General features: G+C 37.1%; 1 protein-coding gene across 3 annotated transcripts; it reads right to left on the reverse strand.

Annotated features, from left to right (window-relative positions):
- Positions 1 to 3,855: 3,855 nt before the first annotated feature.
- On the reverse strand, positions 3,856 to 15,131 carry LOC141642192 (RNA polymerase II C-terminal domain phosphatase-like 4). 3 transcript variants are annotated; one of them, XM_074450904.1, is made up of 3 exons: positions 13,781 to 15,131; positions 11,569 to 11,918; positions 10,956 to 11,438 (listed from the first exon to the last, which is right to left on the reverse strand). In XM_074450904.1, exons 1-3 carry the CDS (start codon positions 14,945 to 14,947, stop codon positions 11,417 to 11,419), a joined length of 1,539 nt encoding a protein of 512 aa, XP_074307005.1. In that variant the 5' UTR covers positions 14,948 to 15,131; the 3' UTR covers positions 10,956 to 11,416. The 3 variants fall into 3 exon arrangements, with proteins under 3 accessions (XP_074307007.1, XP_074307005.1, XP_074307006.1); XM_074450906.1 differs by lacking the exons at positions 10,956 to 11,438; positions 11,569 to 11,918 and adding an exon at positions 3,856 to 4,352; XM_074450905.1 differs by lacking the exon at positions 11,569 to 11,918.
- Between the last annotated feature and the right edge of the window lie 6,513 nt (positions 15,132 to 21,644).

Genomic DNA, 21,644 nt, shown 5'->3' on the forward strand with positions numbered 1-21,644 from the left:
GTATATATATATTATGAAGCATAAAATAGTCATGTTTCTATGTTAGAAAATTAAAGGCTACAAAATGAGGAAATCTTGCTAGATAAAAATCACCCTAACAATCACAACTTATTTGGTGAATTTGGTCACATGTGTTCACAACTATCCTAATAGAAGAGTTGTATTCATATGTTAATCTCGAAATAATGTGATGCAGTTTTGAATTAACATGTTTATTAAAATTATCTAGAAAGCTACATCCAGTTTACAGTTCAAAGGTTTCCAATTTCAGTCTAAATATTCTTCATTAAATAGTCTGCATTTCAAAACCCAGATACTAAATTTGATGTTCGAAATATGTAGAAATCAGCATGAAAATTATTTGATTATCCTGTGGCCTCTTTTAACAGAATGAAGCCGCAACCCGTGTACCTAGATGAACTAACAAACACCACTAAGGACTACAAGGTCAAGGTGAAAGTAATTGAAAAGAGACGCCCAAAGACATCTCCTTCAAAGGTGGTCTACCAGGGCTTCGTGATCCAAGATGATAAGGCAAGCCCATTGTTCATATAAATCTTTGTCCGAAATAAATTATGAATGCAGATTCTAATTTATCAATTTTGATCTTATTTTAGGAATCTACACATGAAGTAGTTAATGAATTAGTGCATTTACTAATTAATTATTATTTAGTATATTTTATAAGGCTCTGCTCACATATACATGTATTCGTTCATGAAACACTTAAATTAGGCTGCAACCATTAGTGCATAAATGGTAAGGATGTGCTTCAATGATCATTTTTGCTGTGACGTTTTGCACTCTTCTATTCTGTAGTATTGTAGTCTTAGTATAACATGATGAACTTGAAATGTCACACCTCTGAGGAGCTCGCACATCAATTACAGTAAAATACTTGTTTCAGATAAACCCTTTAAATACATCTTTCGTTCCTCTTGAATCAAGAATAACATTGTCTTCCACCACAAGTAGTTCTATTTAGTTTGACTGCTCTCAAATTAAGGGTCTTCTTTTTTGTTTGTTTTGGGCATCTATTCTTTTACTTACTAAAAGACCGTAGTGCCTGCTTGGCTAAGTACAGCACAACTAAGCAGCGCGCATTTCTTATTAAACATTGTTCTCTTTGTACGTGAACAAATCACTTGAAAGCTACTTTGTTAACAAGTGAAATATAGCCAGTACCGCGCGATAAGATTCGCTATGTGTATAATAACAATCAATATAAAGACAAATCTAAATAACATGTGTAATTAAGTTTATTGATCGTGTCTTAGAATTAATCGTATTGAATAAACCGTGACTAACAAACATAGTACTATTAACAGGGGTCTACGATGCGCGTGGCTCTTTTTGCTGACCAGGTCGATCAATATGAAGATGCATTCAAGCACAACAGACTGTATGAGATAACCAATGCTCCAATATCTCCTCTAAAGCCAGAATTTAAAACAAACCCCACATATGTTAATTTCCAGATGAACTTTGGACGGCGAACTATTGTCCTACCAATTGATATTGATGATGGCACCAATACCATAGACTATAGACCCATCTCTCATCTGCCCAGAGCAAAAGAGCAAATGATTACACTGAGATGTTTGGTATGATTAAGTGATTAACTATATCGTCCTTTTCACTACTGTATTTTATTACAGAAAAACTGCTCTCCACCATAACATGACCATGCTTCTTATACATTGCAGATATAGTTGGTGTGGTTCTCTTTGTAGAAGAACATTCCCGTAAAGTTACGACAAACAAGAACCGCGAAACAAATGTTCGTGAGATTGTGCTCACTGACCACAGGTAAATCATAGCTATAGTTTACGGGTTAGTTAATGCTAAAATACTAAACAACAAACATTATATATGAAACTAATATCGTCAGTTTAAATGGAACGACCTACACAGTACTCCGCAGCCACTATCAATCTCAGTTTGGGATGACCTGGCAGAAGATGATTGCACAATGCTGATTCCAGAACCTGGCAAATTCAGGATTGTGGGACTCACAGCTCTCAGAGTATCGAATCACAAAGGTCGGACACATTTACTTAGTTGAAATTCAAAACATACGCACTAAATGTAGTAACTGACAATTAATAACTATACCTCACCATTTACAGGTTTCTCAATGACCACTTCTAGCTCAACAATCATCATACATTCATCTGTTGGCGAGAAAGCAGAAGCGCCGAAAACCTGGTACTGTCTGAACTTAGTAGTCCCAACTCAAACACTACGAACACGACCTTTCTATTTGCTATTTCAGATTCTAATCTTGTTCACTTTTACAGGATGGCAAGCCATCACACATCCTTGACACAACTTCAGTCCAGGCTCTTTCATGTCAAGCTACCTATGCCGAATGAAAAGACAGCCAAAATTTCAGCTCTTCGTGCTAAGAAAGTAAACACAATTTAGTGATACATCTTCTAATGTACCTACCACATATGCATTTACTAATCTCCATCATACTTCCAACAGGCAAAATCAGCTTTGCAAGATGAAAAACACTGGTTGGAAGTGACTGTACCAGCTGCTGAACTTCATAAAGTGCATGCATACATGGGATGTTCAAAATGTGCCAAAACCTCCAGCATCCCACCAGGACATCCATACACATGCAACAACTGCTCCGCGCCCGATTGTACCTCAGTGCCAAAGTAAGCCTACCGCATCACTTTAGTACTACAATAACTTCAAATAAGAAAATATACATAATCCCACTCCTACTTATAACATAGCTAATAATAGAACTCATTCAATTCCCTATAATTAATAGCTAAAACACGCAGAAGGTACTAATGCTTAGACAACATCTATTTCAGAATCACATTCAACTGCGAAATATTAGATGGAACAGGAACACTGACTGCTGAAAGATTGTTCAAAATGTCAGCAGCTGATATATTCCATATGAAGCACTCTGTAAGACTAACAACATAAAACCTCAACTAATGAACTAGCACATACATATTAATAATTATTAACCTAATTTTCAGAATGACGAGGAAGCTTTCTCAGCTGTACAAGAATTGCTCCGTACAACTCCTTTCAAAGTTCAAGTTGGCCCTTCTACATCCCTCTCAGTAAATAACATCTTGCAGTGGGTGGTGAAGCAGGTTGTTGTTGACGACGAAAATGACATTGTATCAGAAACTGAACCAGTTCAGGAGCCAATCCCAGAATCACAAGTTATAGACGATCCTGAAGTTCGTGCAGCTGACAAGCAAATAGTTCCTGACCAATCTGCAACCAATGACATTACTACTCTTACAGAAGATGCACCTGAAATATCCTCTGATCAGCCGGCATCTCCACCACATTCTGCACAGCCAACTACGTCCAAGAAAAAAGGGACCAAAAAGAACACAGGTCCTAAATCTGCAGCCTATCCGTGAAGCTATCAAGTATGGACTACAATAGCACAGGCATAGTCGTAATAGTTAGTGGTCATGGCCTGTCATTTTGGTATTTTGTCAACCTATTGTTACTCTTGAACAATTCGCCGAGCTGCTAAGCTTGCTGCGTGTACTCTTTTATCCTATTCTTAGCTTTTGTGTGTAATATAAACTATGGACCAGACAAATCAGCGTACTTATGAACAACTCGGTTCTGCCTTATACTAAGGCTACTTAATTTACCATGATGATCATTAATCTTTCATAGGTTAACTCATCATTTGTTATTTTATATATCCTCTTTTTTATTTGGTGCTTATCTTACTTCGTTCTGCATCTCTCAAATTGATATGTATTGTATATCTTGGCAAGATATCAAAATAGCCATTACTATCTTACATTCACATACTTTCAATTAATTGAGCAAAAAATACTCAAATCCAAACAGTTCAAAATACTATTCAGCTTCTAGATCTTCTTTGTCAAAATGATTACAACTACTTGGAAAATATTCCATTTTGCTATGCTACTCTAGGAAATCACATCGAACAAAAAAGATGAAAACAACTTTTCAATAAGTTTCTTAACACATCACAAAGATACGCAGACATTTGCAGCTATTTTCTTAAAGCTCGCATAATGCAATGTGAACATAGGTGTACATGCAGACGTCGTCTTCAGCAGCAGCTCTTTTCGCTTCATGTCGAATTGCATAGGGGACCTGCTCATACGCTAGCAGTTCAGAGAAATACCTTGAATCTAGCCTTGAAGCTACCCACAGATACGGACCAGGTTGTGGCTTGAACGTGGCAAACCAATTGTCTTGACCATGACCTACAGAACTGAATTTCTCTTCTAACTTGAAAGCTGATAAGCAAGCAATGGTATCAGAACCAAAGGCAATTTGAACAACTCCTTCAAATTGGCGAGTTTGTGGGCACATCACTGGAAAAACACCAACAACAGGATAACCTATATTTATAAAAGTGTCCTGTATTGGTCTCAGATCACATGGAACATATACGCCATGCCGCATCCTCCCAGGGACATTAGTCATAATACAAGTATATGGAGATACAAATTTGTATGCCATGTCAAATGTTTCTAAAGTATTCTCAAATATTGATTTATCAATTGCCAATTTATAACCTTCAACTCCAGAATTTGAAAGGCAAGGATCAATGTGAAACATCCTCTGACATTTAAGACTTTTGACAGCAATAGTCAAATTGTAACATCCTATGGTAAAAGCACCAAATTTAATACAGACTAATTGTTCAATTGTTTTAATTTCACAACTATCAGTTCGAAGAACAACATTAAATGCAAAAAAGATGCTCGATTATATTGTTTCTTGGTGCACCGAATGATTTGATAGGGGGCACAAATGACAATTGTATCACTAAATATTTAAAGACGGTTCAATAGAATAAGAAACTAAAACGTCAAATTAGGGCAACTACGTTGAACATTACACGTAAAAAGGAGAGCTTCTACGCTATAACAAAACGCAACTACAGCAACATACATTCAGTAATTCTCGCCAAATCTGAGCCGTAAACAGATTCGCTGCAACAACAAATGGAAACGAGTCTTAGATCTCCGCGCGTGTTGCGCACGGAGAAACAACTAGTACAATGAAAAGGACCAACAACCTACTCCCGTTGCGACAAGAGTTCAAACACTACTCCGTCTAAGAACTCGACATTTTAACTTAGAATGTTTACAAGATCAAGTTTCTTAAACTGATTCTTAAAAAGAATTGAGAAGGACAACTTATTAGATCAAACGATTCTAGATGAGAGAGTATAATACTTAACGCAACAGTGGTGAGGACTGTGACACTTGAAGACTTACAAGATTTTTGCAAAATGAAAGAAATGCTTTGAGTTCTTAAAACTGATTTTGCAAAAACACTTTGATATTCTCAGAAAAAATCCCAATTAATTATGTGTCAAGAGAGTCATAGTTTACTTACAATTATAGTCATGCTCTTGATCAAAGACGTAGTCCATTAGACCGTCCTAAAATGTTTCTTATTAACACGCAAAAAATATGAGGAAACTTTCAGATCAGGATCAGTGCCCCACAATCAATAGAACTTAGGTTCTCAGGCACCACTTCCATGCACGAATATCTCTTTGTGGAATGGAGTATGAATGGATGGTTGACTCACGTCACTGTGTGTAAGGGTGAGCAAAATCGGATATCCGATCCGGTTTTTTAAATCTTCTTTTTTAAGTATCCTTATCCGATACGGTTTTACGAAAACCGGATATCCGGTTTTTACGTATATCCGGAAACCGTATATCCAGTATCCGGTTTTCAGCCTCACTTATTTAATTTAATATTTTTTTTTCCTTTTCTATGTGTGATTGTTGATTTTTTTAGTAATTTAAAAGTGTTAAAAAGTTATAAGAGTACATAACTTATAAAGTTTAATAAAAATAAGGTTTAATCACCAACATATTAGATATTTTGTGATTTATGTATATATTTAAATATTTTATTCTATTTTATTCTAGAAAAAAGGCAACCGTACATCCGGTTTCATATTTTGCAGATCGTTATAAAACCGTATCGGATATCCGGAAATTCGTATCAGATGTCCAAAAATCCGTATAATTAAATCCGTATAACGTATCAGTCTATCAGATACATATAATAAAATCGTATCGTATAATTTTGCTCAGCTGTAACTGTGTAGGACATAAATAGGACGAGGTTGTCCAACCGGCTCCGCTGTAATTACAACACTATTATCCACAACAGCTTGTTCTTTCTCCATACCAGGTCACGACCTGATTTACCCCAAGAAAAGCCTCCTTCAGTTCTGCCACTGGTACCACTGGTAAGCACGGCGTGTATGACTGTTTTTTGATACCTCTTGGCCCCAATCCTCTTCCACTGGTACCAACTGGGCCTCAGAAAGATTTTAACATCCCTAAGAATAAGGCGTTGAAAAACAGTTGAAGGAAAAAAAAATGAAGTATCGAATGCGTCTAGTTCCATCCCTTTAGGCAAGGTATTTGACGAAATTGACGCCGATACAGAAGGGGGTGATCATTTTTGTCGGCTCTTTGTGTTGCTTAGTATGTCCTCATTCCTCGCCCCTACGACAAATAATGGTATAGAGTTAAAGCTTTTAAGGGCTATGCAAGACGTAGGTTCCACCACGCAATTCGACTGGTGTACGTACGTGATAGATAATATTGTTAAAGCTAGTGAAGACTCTCTGAAGAAGCCTAAGAATTTGAACGATTGTAACCCTTTCCTCATGATCACCTACTTTCAGCGGTATGATTTCCGCGGTCAAAGCTGCCCGCACGATGTTCCGCTGGTCAAGCATTGGAATGATAAAACAATTGTGGGAAGGATAAAAGGTGAGGTGGCGAATAGGGATTTGGGTCATCTAACTAGGTCTCAGGTGAAGTGAAGTATCCGCGCTGCCTTGATAAGTCCTCGACTGTTTTGAGACTTACGGATAGTACTATCAGTGACAACCCAAAAACTGTGCTACACTACTCTTCCGTGCCCTAGTTATTATTCGGTAAAAAGTATATTCAGATTGAACTACCACCGGGAGTCGAGGATGACGAGGAATTGAAAGCTCGATCTCTAGATGCAAGTGTGATCATATAGATTCTAACTTCAATTATTCTCCCCATCTACTATTTATGTTTAATAACATTCTGTACATTTGTAAATGTAGGGTACACACGAGCTTTATTTACAGATGCAAAGGAATGCTATTGCTTTCTATTCATGGTATGCAGACGTAACCTCAAAGATCAAACACGTAACATCTGATCCCACAGGCCTAGTTCCTAGTCAATCAACCTAGGATTATTTGAAATATCCGAAGATTCATGAATATGTTGCTGAAGTAGAAGACATTGTTGAAAGATTGAAATATTATGTTGCTGAAGCACCTTTATTTCAAGATAGGGGTGATGGGGGTGAATCACCCCAAAATAAAGAGGATGAAGATGACATTTCATAGCAGCAAGTAAGTGAAGTGCTCTGCGACTTAGCAAATGAAGGGGGTGCACATGATGTAGAGGTTTCTGAATACGAGGATTTGATGCTGGAAAATGTTGAGCTGCCTGTCAATTCAGGTGCAGTATTATTGTAAAGGCTCATGGAGAGAGGCGGAGGCAATATAATCGATCAAGACTGGAGGATGTTTAAGAGTCTGAGGCATTGCATAGTTCAGAGATTAAAGAATCAAAGGAGTCGGTTGTTGCGTCAACTTCCTTGTCTGAACGCGAACGGTTAAAGGAGGCGATGTACACGAACGGAGAAATCCACATAGCTTTTCGGGCGTCAGAGAAAGCTGGTCGGGTGCAAGACGTTGAGGCGACATACCTTGGCCCTGCACCTGGAATCAGAGAAGCTGTTAATGATCATTCGAAAGTAGATTTGAATTTGGTGGAGAATGAAGATTCGCAATCGTCAACACTAGATTTGTTCGAGTGTGTTTATTCCACTACTGAAATAAATCAGGTGTTACAGGGAGGTTCAGAGGCCGCGAGTTTGGGTTGTCCTCAAGAGGAAGCTATAGGTACTGTCAAAGTGGATGCAAAGACAGTTGACGATAGTGGCGATGTTAATGCATCTGTACAGCCCCCAGAATGGTCTGTTTCTCAAATCCCATTGACTTTCTATAGTACGGCACAACTGAACGAGGCTTTTCTTAGGGTAAATCAGTCCGCGACTGGTATGGAGAAAGAACAAGCTGCTGTGGATAATAGTGTTGTAATTACAGCGAAACCGGTTGCACAACCTCTTCCTATTTATGTCCCACACAGTTACATGAGTCACCATCCATTCATACTCCATTCCACAAAAAGATATTCGTGCATGGAAGTGGTGCCTGAGAACCTAGGTTGTTCTATTGATTGTGGGGCACCTGATCCTGATCTGAGAGTTTCCTCACATTTTCTGCGTGTTAATAAAAAACAGTACAGGACGGTCTTCGTCTGAGGAAAGCGTAAAGTACTAAGGGGTCGTTTGGTTCAACAAGTTGGAATGGAATGGAATGGAGTTTGATAGTATGGTGGTATGGGGTTCTAAATCCATACTTGCAAAATCTTATTTGGTTCATCATAAGTTATAGAAGGGTGGGAATGGAGTTTGAATCCAATGGGGAAAGGTGGGTATGGGATTCCAAGGGGTTGGGGTGGAGTTAGAATACATTGGGTATCTAACTCCATTTCAAATCACCCCAACCAAACAATGGAATGGACTAAATCCATTCCATTCCATTCCAATATACCCAACCAAACACCCCCTAAGTCTTTGATCAAGAGTATGACTATAACAAATTGTAAGTAAACTATGATTCTCTTGACACATAATTAATTAGGACTCTTTAGTCATAGTTGCTAATTGGTTAATTGTTTCACTGAACCTATCGTCACATTTAACGAGCCATGCACATCATGCAAAACTCATGCATTTCCTCGTAGAAGTTACACATTTCCTTGTAATTTATGACAGAAGTTACACAATTTATGACAGAAGTTATACATTTCCTTGCAGAAGTTACACATTTCCTTGCAAAAGTTTTACCTAATATACAAGCTAAAATTTTTAAAAAAACAAAATTTGATCATCGTCAACTACAATTAGTTTTCTTACTAAAAGTGCAACTTGAATCAGGTTATGTACAACTTCAGTATATCGTCATTGAAACTCAAAATTAAAAGTTATATAGTAAAGGTCAATCAAAGCTCATGCACATCATGCAAAACTCTAACCAAATTATCTGTAACTTCAGTGCACAAGAGAAGCAAGTTCAGTACAAAATGCCACTAAAGTTACACAGAATGCAATTGAAGTTAATACATTTTATGACAGAAATTACCATGTGATAGAATAAACAATTTTTATTAGCCTAAATTACTTCCTATAATCCGAACTTACCTCACCCGTGTTCGATCCCTGCCCCTTACTGAATTTTTACATATGTCATCCTGTGGAATCTTATCATACTCCCTTTCTTCAAAAGAATTGTCATGATTCTTAGAACATCGGAATCCCCCGTGATCGAATACAATCCTAGCAAATTTAAATGCAAAATTGATGATGAAGAACAGAAAGTTATTTGTGCAAATCATTAATTTCGTCCTTAGCTCATCATCTTCAATCTCCATTAATTTGCAACCATAATAATCATCTATAATCCTCTTGTGCCGTCTCGACTCGTGCCTTCCACCCCTCTACCCTCCTTGCACTCATCCGTGCAATCATCAAAAATAGGAGGCAATGTCGAATCAAATTTAACATTCTCTTCATAGTTGCGTAATCATCAGAAATAGGAGGCAATGTCGAATCAAATTTAACATCTCTTCATAGCTGCTTTCAAACAAGAACACTCCCAACATTTTTTTTTTTTTGCAGATGAACAGTACCACGCATATGAACAACAACACTTTTTTTTTTGCAACCGTCACGCCTTGAGTAGCAAGTTCCTAGAACCGTGCTCCTTGGATCAAAACCGATTCAACCCTAGAGCTACATGTACGAGTTTAACCCTTGAACGCCAATCGCAATCACAAATTCAACTAACTTGGATTTACCACACTTAGGATCGTCTAGAACGAAATCAAGAGTCGAAGCTGCGATACCACTTATGATACGAAAATTGTGTGGAAGCGATTTCAAAGAATAACGAACAATAATGAAAAAAGGGATATTTGACCGATCTATACCTACAGATCGTTCAATGGTGATTAATTTCGCAAAACTTATTGCTAGTTGATCGAGTTAATGTTTGAAAACGCGTCAAACAAGAACTAGGGTTGGAACGAAACGCATCGATCCGAATAGCACAATTGCAACAACAATTCTGTTTCTTTTCTTATTCAATATTCAATGAATCAGAATAACATACAATATCCTACTTAAATAGATATTGTTTTCTTAAAGGACAAGATGACTAACCTTATTAGAATCAGAATAACATACAATATCCTACTTAAATAGATATTGTTTTCTTAAAGGACAAGATGACTAACCTAATTAAAATAATAGATTAATTCTAAACTTAATCTAAAAGCAATAACAAGTAAATCTTGTAGAATTATCATTTTTTATTAGCCTAAATTACTTCCTATAATCCGAAGTCAACTCACCCGTGTTCGATTTCTGCCCCGTACAGAAATTTTACATATGTCATCATGTGGAATCGTATCACCTTCTCTCTTTGATGGCTCAAATTTTCATTAATGGCAGAGAGAGGTTATTCAGGCTTAGGTAGTGGTTTAAGTGAGGTTCGTCACAGGGGAGTCCTGACAAAGCAGATAACAAGTTCAATCAGTGGATTCATTACGATCTGTCAGTATTGAGTTGGATTCTTAATTATGTTTCCAAGCTTGAGGGTCAATGTGTTGTATGAAAATTCATCATCTAAAGCACTGCAGTATGCGATCGTTGATCGTTTTGTCCAATTAAAAGTTTTTGAATTATATGATTTAAATAAGACTATAAGCAATTTAGTCCAAGATAATCTTTCATTGTTAGAGATAGGAAGAATAGGACAATTTGGGAAAGGATTGACAATATGAATCATATGCCTTAATACACATGGGGTGCAAGATCCAAGATAATCTTGATAATCTTTCATCGTTGGAGATAGGAAGATTAGGACAATTTGGAAAGAGATAGACAATTTGAATCCTATGCCTCAATGCACATGTGGTGCAATGTCCAATGTCCAAGTGTAGTTACAACAAGCTCTGAAAAGACTTCTTTATCTTAAAGATTTCTTGATCTTCTTGATCGAGAAACTCAAGCCAAATCGATTCAATTGTTGATGGGTCTCGACTAAGTATGAATAGACAATCTTACTCCCAATGGAGTCTCATACTCCTATCAATCGTGATTTCCAAATGTGCTCTTCCTCCTATCAATCGTGCTTTCGAGATGTGCTTTGAGATGTTTCAGAAGATTGACAATGCTTCAAAGTTCCATGTTACATCCCGAAGCACCCTTCTTAACCCACATTAATGTTTTTTCTCTCCATTCCTATATATTGCATAAAACCCTATTAGCCATTTGTCTTTCCCATGACATTCAACTCATACAAGTTGAATCCATCATTTAAAAAATTATGAAAATATGTCAATAAAAATTTAGACAAAAATTTGAAATGTACCTCTCAATATTATGTTTCTCTTGAAATAAGTTCTTTAGTTGCATGATCATGTCGTATGCTTCCATATTCAGGAATTGCTTTTGCAACTCAAAGTTCATCGTTAATAACATAATACATGTTACTTCACTAGAGTGACAAGTGTGCCTTTTAAAGGCATCATGTATCGCTTGGGGAGCACTCGCTTCTGGTTTGGTAGGAAGGGGTGTCTCAATGACATACTCTTTTCTCTCTATTTTAAGAACTATTCTCAAAGCTTGATACCAATCGAGAAAATTAATGCCATTTAGTTTATCTTTTTTAAGGATATACCAAAATTTGTTGATGAAGTTGTTTTGATTATCATTAGCAACCTAATAAAGAAAAAAAGAATTAAATAAGTGAAACAAATCAATTTAATCAATCAAATAAAATCAGAGTCAAACAATAACACCACATTTATATTAGATATTACAAAAGAAAAAAATACAAGCCAGAATTATATATGTAGAGGTCAATAAATATCACATAAGAACAAATAAAATGGCACCCTTGTATTCGAATTTTATGTATTACTCCATGTCTTTCAAAAACATATTTGTTACACCTAAACTAATTAAAACCTCTTAGAATATTCAAAATGATATAATCACCTCTTTTAATTGTTAAGTTTTTGCACTTTTGTTAATCTTTTGACAATAATTTTTTTAAAATCGGATTTTATTAGTTTGACTAAAGAAAACCTCTTAAAATACAAAAAAAAATGCTCTTTTAAAAACTATTTACTAAGTTGAGAACAAGAATTAACTCAAGTGATAAGAGCTCTCTTACCCAACCATGAAGTTGGGGGTTCAATTCTCACCCGCCCACGTAGAGCGCTCATTTAAACAAAAAAAAACTATTTACCAAATTTAGGGGCTATTAATGATGTTTTTAAAAAACGAGGGTATCACGTAGAATTTGAAAAACACAAGGGCGACACTTAAACAAACACTAAATTAAACTCCCTCTAGAAAAACACTAAGGGGTCGTTTGGTTCAATAGTATGGAATGGAATGGATTGTAATATGAATTCATAGTGGTATTGGGGTTCTAAATCCATTCCCTCATAAACTTGTTTGGTTCATTTTAAAATTGTAAAATGGAGGAATGAAGTTTGTTATCATTGGAGAAAGGTGGTATGTGATTCCAAGGGGTTGAAATGGAATTAGAATTCATTGGGTATCTAACTCCTTTCCAAAACACTCCAACCAAACATTAGAATGGAGCAAATCCATTCCAATCCATACCAAGAGAGCCAACCAAACACTCCCTAAATTATACTCCCTCCAATTTGAAATTTTCTTCCCATTTGTCGTTTTAGTCGATATTTTGATATTTTGACCTTAAATATCTTAAAAACTATAACAAATTGTCATATGTTGCTAATATATTTACATTTACCATTAAAAGTTCTGAACAAAAAAATATTTTTAACAATAAAATTAACATACAAATGCGCCAAAAAAGAGGGCAAATTAACGCATTGAAAATAGAAAATTGTAGGGAATATTAAAAAGAACACACTTAGAATAAGTGGATCTAACTATCAACATGCAAAATAGCAAAATAACACACAAAAGTGACGCTCCCTCCACACACCTATTTTCACCCTATTTTCACTTATTTTTCTCCTACCAAACCTCAACATACCATAACCTCCCATATCTACTTGAGAATACAAGATCCTACTCAACCTCGATCACCAAACAACCCACCCACATAATTCCACCAAACAAGCCACCCACATCCCTCCACCGCAAATAGCCAAACATCTAGTCTCTCTATTCGGGTTATGGATTGCCCTTTTTGAAACTTCTTTAACCATGGTGGCTACTAAGGAGGTCTAAAACGGAGTTGAACAAAACAACAATTGCGATCGCTTTCTCAAAGCAATAGACACGATGGTTTTTTCTACCCTTCTTTCCTTCGGTTGATTTCAAGCTTTCAAGCTTGGGCCAACCTTTCTCAAGGAGGACGAGTGAGGCTTTTTCAGGAGTGGTGGTTGGTTGGGTGGTCAGTGGTAGTCAAGAAAAGCGAAGTTATTTAGAATTGTGATAATCAAGAGAAGGGAAGTTGTTTTCCACTTAACGTAAAGAAATAATTGAGATCCTTCGATAAAAAAAAATGTAAAAAGATAAAAAAAAAATGTAAAAAGAATGACTGCAATCGAGTATGTTGTAATTTGGTGACATACCTTAAACTTATCTTCAAGTTGTCTTCTCCAAAGAAGATAAGTAGCTTCAATCCATCTTGGATTAACCAAAAATTTGTCTTCGAGGATTGCCCAACGCGATTTAACAGTTCCTCCATCGTTTGAAACAACATGTGTGACATCCGACTCCATGTCAACACAACAAGTTGCTCCTAATTCTTCGGCCATTTTCCACAATTTATGTTCAGAAGCTTGAAAATTTCTAGGAAACACTCCACTAAACACAACCTTACACTCACTAAGTACCCTATTTCGGACGTTTTTCAATATCTCCCTCACATCTTTACCCAAAGGAGACCCAACATAGTCGCTATGGACTCGTTTAAGAACTTGCAAAGTTGTTGACAAGGCTCCATCCATCTCGTCCTCATCCCTCTTTGACTCCGACAAAGACTTGGCCTTACACCCAAATTGACGACAACTTGACGAGAAATAAATATATCTATCCATCAATATAAGATTATCCTTGTGTTGTGGCCAAACACTCTCATTATCGTCAAGAACCAAAACTGAATTTTCCGGCTTTTTCACAACATCTAACCCCTTATGATGTTTACCTACACAATCATCTCGCGAAATAATTCTCGAATCAAAATACTTGTTCTCAGGATCAAGAAGCTTCGCCATCTCAAGAGCATATGTACGATCACCCATAGTATAAATACTCAACTCAAACATCTTACTCGCTTCACTCAAAAACGTTCTTACAAACGGCCGTAACTTCGTCAACACACCAATACGAACTAATCGAATTAAACCGCGTCTATAAGCATCATCTAAACTAGTTAAATACTGCTCGTCGACGCTTAAATCGTTAATCGCAGTCGAATTAACTAACGTATGATCCAAATCAAGAACTAAACACAACTTCTTATCACAACCGTCTCGCAAATTCGTCGATTTTTCTAAACTACTACTAGTACTAATACTAGATAAACAAGAACGATTAAGATTTTTACAATACGGTGTTGAATTAATTTGATGAGCACGCAATTTCTTACCGCAATGAAGGCAGAAATCGTTCCAGGTTCGACGATGCGAACACGATACAGAATCCTGTTTCTTCTTTACGCGTTTGAAGATTCTTCTTGAATTAGCAATTTCTCCTCCCATGGCGGCGTAATTGTTACTGTGTAAAGCAATTGCCATGGATTGAGTAGAGTATCTTCAACCTGTGATTGAAGATTTGAAATAGAAATTGAAATTAGGGTTTGTATTTGGGGATTTTAGAAGGTTAGAAATTGAGAAGCGTGGTGTTGTGGTTCTGCAATCGTGGGCTTTTATAGGAAAGACAGGCGGCCAAGACGTTTCGAATTCCGAGAGTAATTAGGGAAGTAATTATGAATTAGGAAATTAAATTATTTTAGGTATCCCACTTCTATACGGAGCAATTTTGAATTAGGAAATACTTACATAAATAAATAAATTGAAGATTTTAATTTATCATCTTCAATTTATAGTGATAATATTATTATTTTCCTAATCTTTATCTTATTTAGGTTTCATAGATATTTTGAGTGACGATCTTCTTAATAACATATTGTGATATTACTTTTTGTACCCTTTTATCTATAAAATACTATTAAAAGTCTAGCCTAAAATGACCCATAAACTCCATGTAGACAAATCCACATAGTATTTAGAAATGGCACGCAGGATTTAGAAATGTCACATTTGTTTACGGACTGCCACGTTTGAAATTTTCTCTACAAATCAGTTGAGCCTCGATCAAACATCCCAATTAAATTTGCAATCAATTATATCATTGACACCGTCCCTTTGTTTCTTCCTTTTCATCTCCCACAATTGAATTATCTGTTAATGCTCTCAATAAAAGCCAACTTAATATCGCTCACCCTAATCTATACAATACTATAAAAAGGTTAGTTGAGGGGTGTTTAAAAAATCTTACATGGCATAGCTAATTGGCTTTCAATGACCAAAAATCACACATTCTCTAAATCACACTACAATAGACGTAAAAATGGGAAAAAAAGAAAAAGAAAAAAAAATATCCTTCATCTTCCCAACCTAAGATTATGAATGCCGTTATTGTATAGATTCACAAATCAATGTCAAATTCAATGGCACAAATCAATATATCAATGTTTATGAATGCCGCCGTTTCTTCCCAAATTAACACATCAATGTCAAAATCAATGACACAAATCAGTAAATCAATGTTTATGAATGATCAATTACTATATCACAAATCAATGTTTGATTCAATTATTATATCAATTATCACTTGGCTCATAATCTTCATACGTTTCTCCAACCGGCTATTGACAATCAATGTTTCAGAATGAATGATTTGTTACAATTTTCCTATTTAACTCCAATTGCTATTTAACTCCGACTGCTGCTTCACTGACCTACTGACCTATGCCGCCGGTAAGTTCATCTCCCACCTTCAAACCTGCTTTTCTATTTGGTTTTTGGCTCCTATTGGCGCCTCCTACTAGCGCCACCGGAATGTATACGTTTTAACTCAATTTATAGTTTGTTTGTATTCGGCTGAAGCTAAGACTTGATTCAATTTATATGTTTATGAAAGCGTAGGATTCTTAGGACATCGTATTTGCAGAGATTACAGGTTCGACACCTTCCTTTATTTCCATATTGTACCTCATTTGATGTCTATAATGTGTGGTGTAGTTATGATTCTAATTTATTTGTCATCGAGAGGTGCATACAAGTTTTCTAATTCCCTCAATCGTCTAATGTACATGAAATATTAACGCTCTGTAGTCGGTTCAATCATTAAATTAGAATCTGTAAAATTCTGCGCTCATAATTTCGTTCTATTTAGGGGGTGTTTGGTTAGAGCTTTTGGAATGGATTGGAATGGATTCAGGCCATTCCAATGTTTGGTTGGAGCATTTTAGAATGGAGTTAGATACCTGATGGATTCTAACTCCATTCCAACCCCTTGGAATCTCATACCCATCTCTCTCCCCAAGTTTCCAACTCAATTCCACCCAACACATTATTATTCCCATACCTGGATTGAACCAAACAACTTCAAACATGTATGGGGTTCTAACTCCATACCTCTTTGGAATTAGAATACATTCCATTTCATACCTAATGTTTGAACCAAACGCCCCCTTAGTTATTGTCGATCATCTTAAATTCCGTTTTCGCAATGTTATATATGAAACTGTCTTTCAAGTGCCATCTGAAAATGTACTTTGATCATGGTCTGCCTAAAATGCAGACACAAGGTGTCTCTTCTGAGGGAGTTCTCTAAATGGTATTCTACTCATTGCATATGTATACTTCATTCCACATTTGTTGAAATTGCTTTGAGTCATGGTTTCATTCGTAAACACTCATCCTTTTGGTTGTTTATCATTCATATTGACAACATACTCTTTTCTCATAAAACCAGCTACGAATATCTACCATATCTTGACGGAATCCGACTTACGCCTTGATATTGTGTTGCGGCCGAGGTCAATAAGCAGGTATGGTTCCATTCATATGATTTGATTCATTTCATGATATTGCAATTTCAGATTGTAATGGTTTTTTAAATAGATTTAACTACTCCCTCGAATTTGGTAATGTAAACCCAATTATTTCTATATTGATTATTTTGGTTGAGTTTAATTATTCTAATTATAACCTAGGGTTTAACGATTTCGGGACTGTGCTAACCTTCATCATTAGAGTGAAATTCAAGTACACATAGATTTAATATATCTCCCTTTACTGGTAAATTGTCTTTAGTTAAAGAATTAAGGGTCATCATTTTAAGCCAATTTGAAAACGTTTTGTTTTACAGGCTGAAGTTTAGCGATTATCCAACAGAAATTACTGACCAATTTCTCAGCCAAAACATTTTCAGACAGATATTTGTTCGGAAATAAGTCTATTTCCGGACCAAATATATCGATCACTAACCTGTAGTAGCCAGTCGGTAAATTTTAAAAAAAAATCAGCAATTTGCTATCCTATTCTTAAGTTTGGTAGAGTATGCTCATGCAATCTTCTAGCTTGATTGTTTTAATTGTCTATTTTATCACTTGCCTTGGTTTCCGGAGAAAACGGAGACTATTTGTATGGTTGTGTCAAACCAAAAATATAATTGCGAAAATAATTATTTTAGGCGTGAATCACAAGTTTTAATCCAAAATCTCACAGACTTTATATTGGTTACCATATCAATATCTATACAAACTAAACAATACGATAAAAAGGTTATTTACGAAGTATGAAAAGTTCAGTCCATTTTTTCAACCAATAAAAATATAGGCGCGTTGTAACATAGATTATAAAAATGGTGTTTAAACAGTCTACATTATCACTTGGCTTGATTTTTGGAGAAAACGTAAACTATTTGTTTGGATGTGAGAAATTAGAAACAAAATTCTGCAAAGTAATTATTTCTCATATAACTCCACATGTGTTATGTGATCTTTACGGAATTAACACCCACTGAAACTCCATCAGAAGGCCAACATCTGATACAAGGCATCTGAATCATGATATATGTTTATGTTTGGCAGCATTATGTTGCGTTGTCATTTTGTAAACTTGGAATATGACTATGTTTTCTTCGAGGATAGGGTTATTCCTATCTATGTTTTCCACTGCTCCTATATTTGTTTGAATGTCTGAGATCTAATACTCTTGCCACTTAGCATCCCATCAGTTTTCCCTTTTTTTTCACAGCATACCCCTCTTAAAATGGGGAACGAAATAAGCACCGGACAAGCGAGCAACAATAACACGCCAGATAGATTACAGTTCAAGCCAAATCAGTGCTCTTCGACAAGGAAGCGGACAAGCTTATTGGCAAGCCAATTAACAAACTCCTCGACCTATACGAAAAGGTAGGCCACTTACAAGAGCTTATTTAAAAACCAAACACATATTTCAATACCAATAAATAGAAAATTCAACCTACTAACTACTGGATTAACAACACCTTACAGGAAGATGGATACAGGAATGTATTGGCAAACAATAAACAGTCATAGTCAAGGTTGGGATGAGCAAATTTGGGAATGAGCGCGAGCTTAAAGGACAAAAGATAATGACAACACATTCGGAAATCGCATAACCAGACAGCGCCAATCATGAGAAACAAAAGGTACTACAACAACTCTACCATGCAACGCTGCAAAAAAAAAACCTCATAGATGATTAACAGCCTGTCAAATTACAATGACCAACAGGCAAGTGATTCAAGCACACAATCTGGCAAGCTGATGTCAACCACAAAACAAGAGACCAAAGAAAAAAGAAACCACGCAGAAATGTAAGCATATGTCACTCATTAACATATTATTAAGTGAAAGGCTTCGGATAACTAGAAGTGAAATGTCTAATACAAGACACATGAACCATGGCATATATGTTTAATTTTTGCAGGTTTTTGTTGTGGTGTTGTTTTGTAAATTTGGAATAAGACTATGTTTTCCTAGAGAAGTAATTATATTTCATTCATTAACATATGCTTAAGTAAGAAGCATTGTTTAACAGTTATAAAATTAAACTTGCAGGACAAAAATAACAAAACAAGCGATCGATCTGCCGGGGTGCAACACAAACAGAAAGCGGCCAAAAGCATCAGAGATAACAACTACACATAACAACACCTAAAGAGCCGATGGATAATATAATGAGTAACAAAAAAGGCACATTAGAAATAACGACAATAAAAATGTATTGCCTCCCTCTAGATTTGCCACTTATTTTTCTAGCTTAATCCTTAAAACAATATATAGTTTCCTTTCATTTAATTGCCGTATCTTTTCATTGTTGAATCCACTCTATGCACTACTGCTTAATTTACTATTTCGTACTCAAGTTAATTGCTTCCCTTTACAAAAGAAATAAAAAAATTGCATATACTAATAGCATAGCTAATTTGGCTTAAAACAGACACTCAACAAACTAAAAAACCAAAATGTAAAATATAACAAAAAAAAGTAGACAACCAAAATGTAAAATATAACAAAAATAACACTACTACAGATACATGCTATAACAACGGGTAAAAACCGTTGTAAAAACAAAAAGCAGACGTTGTTAAAGCGGCCGTTGTAAAAGGTATTTACAACGGTTAGGTTATTTACTTAAACCGTTGTCGAAAGTATTCACCACAGTTAAAAGCCGTTGTTGTTGCGTGTAAGCCGTTGTGGAAAGTGTTTCAAAAATTTGGTGGGAATAATATAACAACGGTTGTCATATGTATAACCGTTGTTGTAACTTTCCCTCCAAAATTGTGAAGACTTTTAACAACGGGTATATGCTACATGCCCGTTATTGAAATTTGTAGTAACAACGGTTCTTTGTTTAAAACCCGTTGTTGTAACTTTCCCTCCTGATGGGGCATATTCTGCACCGCTGACCAAGTCAACACATTGAGCGAGGTCAAAGATATCCACAGCAAAGTCAACGACTTAGATAGTCTAGCCGATGCAACCCATCGGCCTGTCACCTGGGTCTCGGCCAGGCAACTAGCCAGCCGGGGCACGTATCCGCGTACTCATATCCAAGGCCCCTCGGTCGGCCTGCCATAGGTCCATCGGCCGAGGGTAGAACGGTCTTTCCACCTGCTAGCCACTACGTGACAAAAGGTGAAAGTCTATAAATACTCCTCAACCTTCATTGAGGAAAGGATCCACAAATTAACCTAAGAATCACTATTCATCTGGTAATATCTTCCTTATCTCTCTACAATACACTTAGCCAAGCAACACATACTTAACCCTTTAAGTTTACTGACTTGAGCGTCGGAGTGAGTACGCTCGGCCAAAGCCGAGCCCTCAGTTTGTTCATCGTTTCAGGAGACCGCAAGGAGGATTCAAGCAAGGACATCAATCTACGAAGCCACGGGTGGTAACAAATATCTGCTCTAGAATTACACCCGGAACAATTGGCGCCGTCTGTGGGGAATAGACACTAGAAGCTAGTCACATTCATTCCCAAACAAAAAAAACAAACACAAAAACCCACCCCAAAAGCTAAGAAGATGTCAAAACAACAAGAGGTATTCGTGACCGACGAAACCCCACTCTACCAAGATGATACCTTTCACAATTCTGGAGTCGTGCAGCCCTCCACCGGCGGAGTAATCCAACCGGAATTCGGAATGCCGATAGTACCAGACACACCGCTGCCCGCCAACCAGGTCACCATCATGGGACATGTGGTTGACACAGCAAAACTGAGGATGCTCCTGGACCTAATTGGGAGTACACCAGCTCACACTGTCACGCCGACAAGAGCGGCGGAAACCGTCCAGGAGACCAGGGCCCAAAAAGTGACTCCAAGAAACTTGAACGGAGCACTAGGAGAAGCAGATCATGCCAAGACGCCGGAGGAGCCCAAAGTGGACGTAGTAGACCTAAGCCCTTCTCGCACTCACGAGAGGACAGCGTCGCCGCGGCACGAACGAGGCACACCCCGGAGGAGCCAGAGAAGTCCGACTCAGCAGAGTCGGAGAAGAAGTCCGAGTAGAGGAAGGAGTCCTTCCCGCTACGAGGAGAGGAGCCGGACTAGGAATGCGAGGAGCCGATCGCCGCGTGTCATTCGACACGTGGTCAGACAGCCCCTCAGCGCCTATGTCCTTGACACCGCCGTGCCAACTAAGCTGAAGTTGCCGGCGTTCACATACAAAGGAGATAGTGATCCAACCGACCACGCCGAGGCTTTCGAGTCTTACATGTCGGTATGGGAGCAGCCCGACGAGGTCTGGTGCCGAGTCTTCCCAACAACTCTGCATGGGATGACTCAAAATTGGTACAAGTGGCTTCCCGACGGCTCGGTATACTGTTTCGCCGACCTAAAGGACGCCTTCGTAGCCCAGTACTCTTGCAACAAAAAGAAG

Source organism: Silene latifolia, chromosome 2, assembly GCF_048544455.1.
Source record: "Silene latifolia isolate original U9 population chromosome 2, ASM4854445v1, whole genome shotgun sequence".
NCBI lineage: Eukaryota > Viridiplantae > Streptophyta > Magnoliopsida > Caryophyllales > Caryophyllaceae > Silene > Silene latifolia.

What these genes read in the sequence shown, in the direction of transcription:
- LOC141642192 (XM_074450904.1), bottom strand. Translation starts at nt 14,947, where the DNA reads ATGGCAATTGCTTTACACAGTAACAATTACGCCGCCATGGGAGGAGAA. An exon ending in AACTTGAAGATAAGTTTAAG is followed by an intron (nt 11,919 to 13,780) that starts GTATGTCACCAA and finishes TTTCTTTATTAG; the next exon opens with GTTGCTAATGATAATCAAAA. An exon ending in GAGAAACATAATATTGAGAG is followed by an intron (nt 11,439 to 11,568) that starts GTACATTTCAAA and finishes TGCAATATATAG; the next exon opens with GAATGGAGAGAAAAAACATT.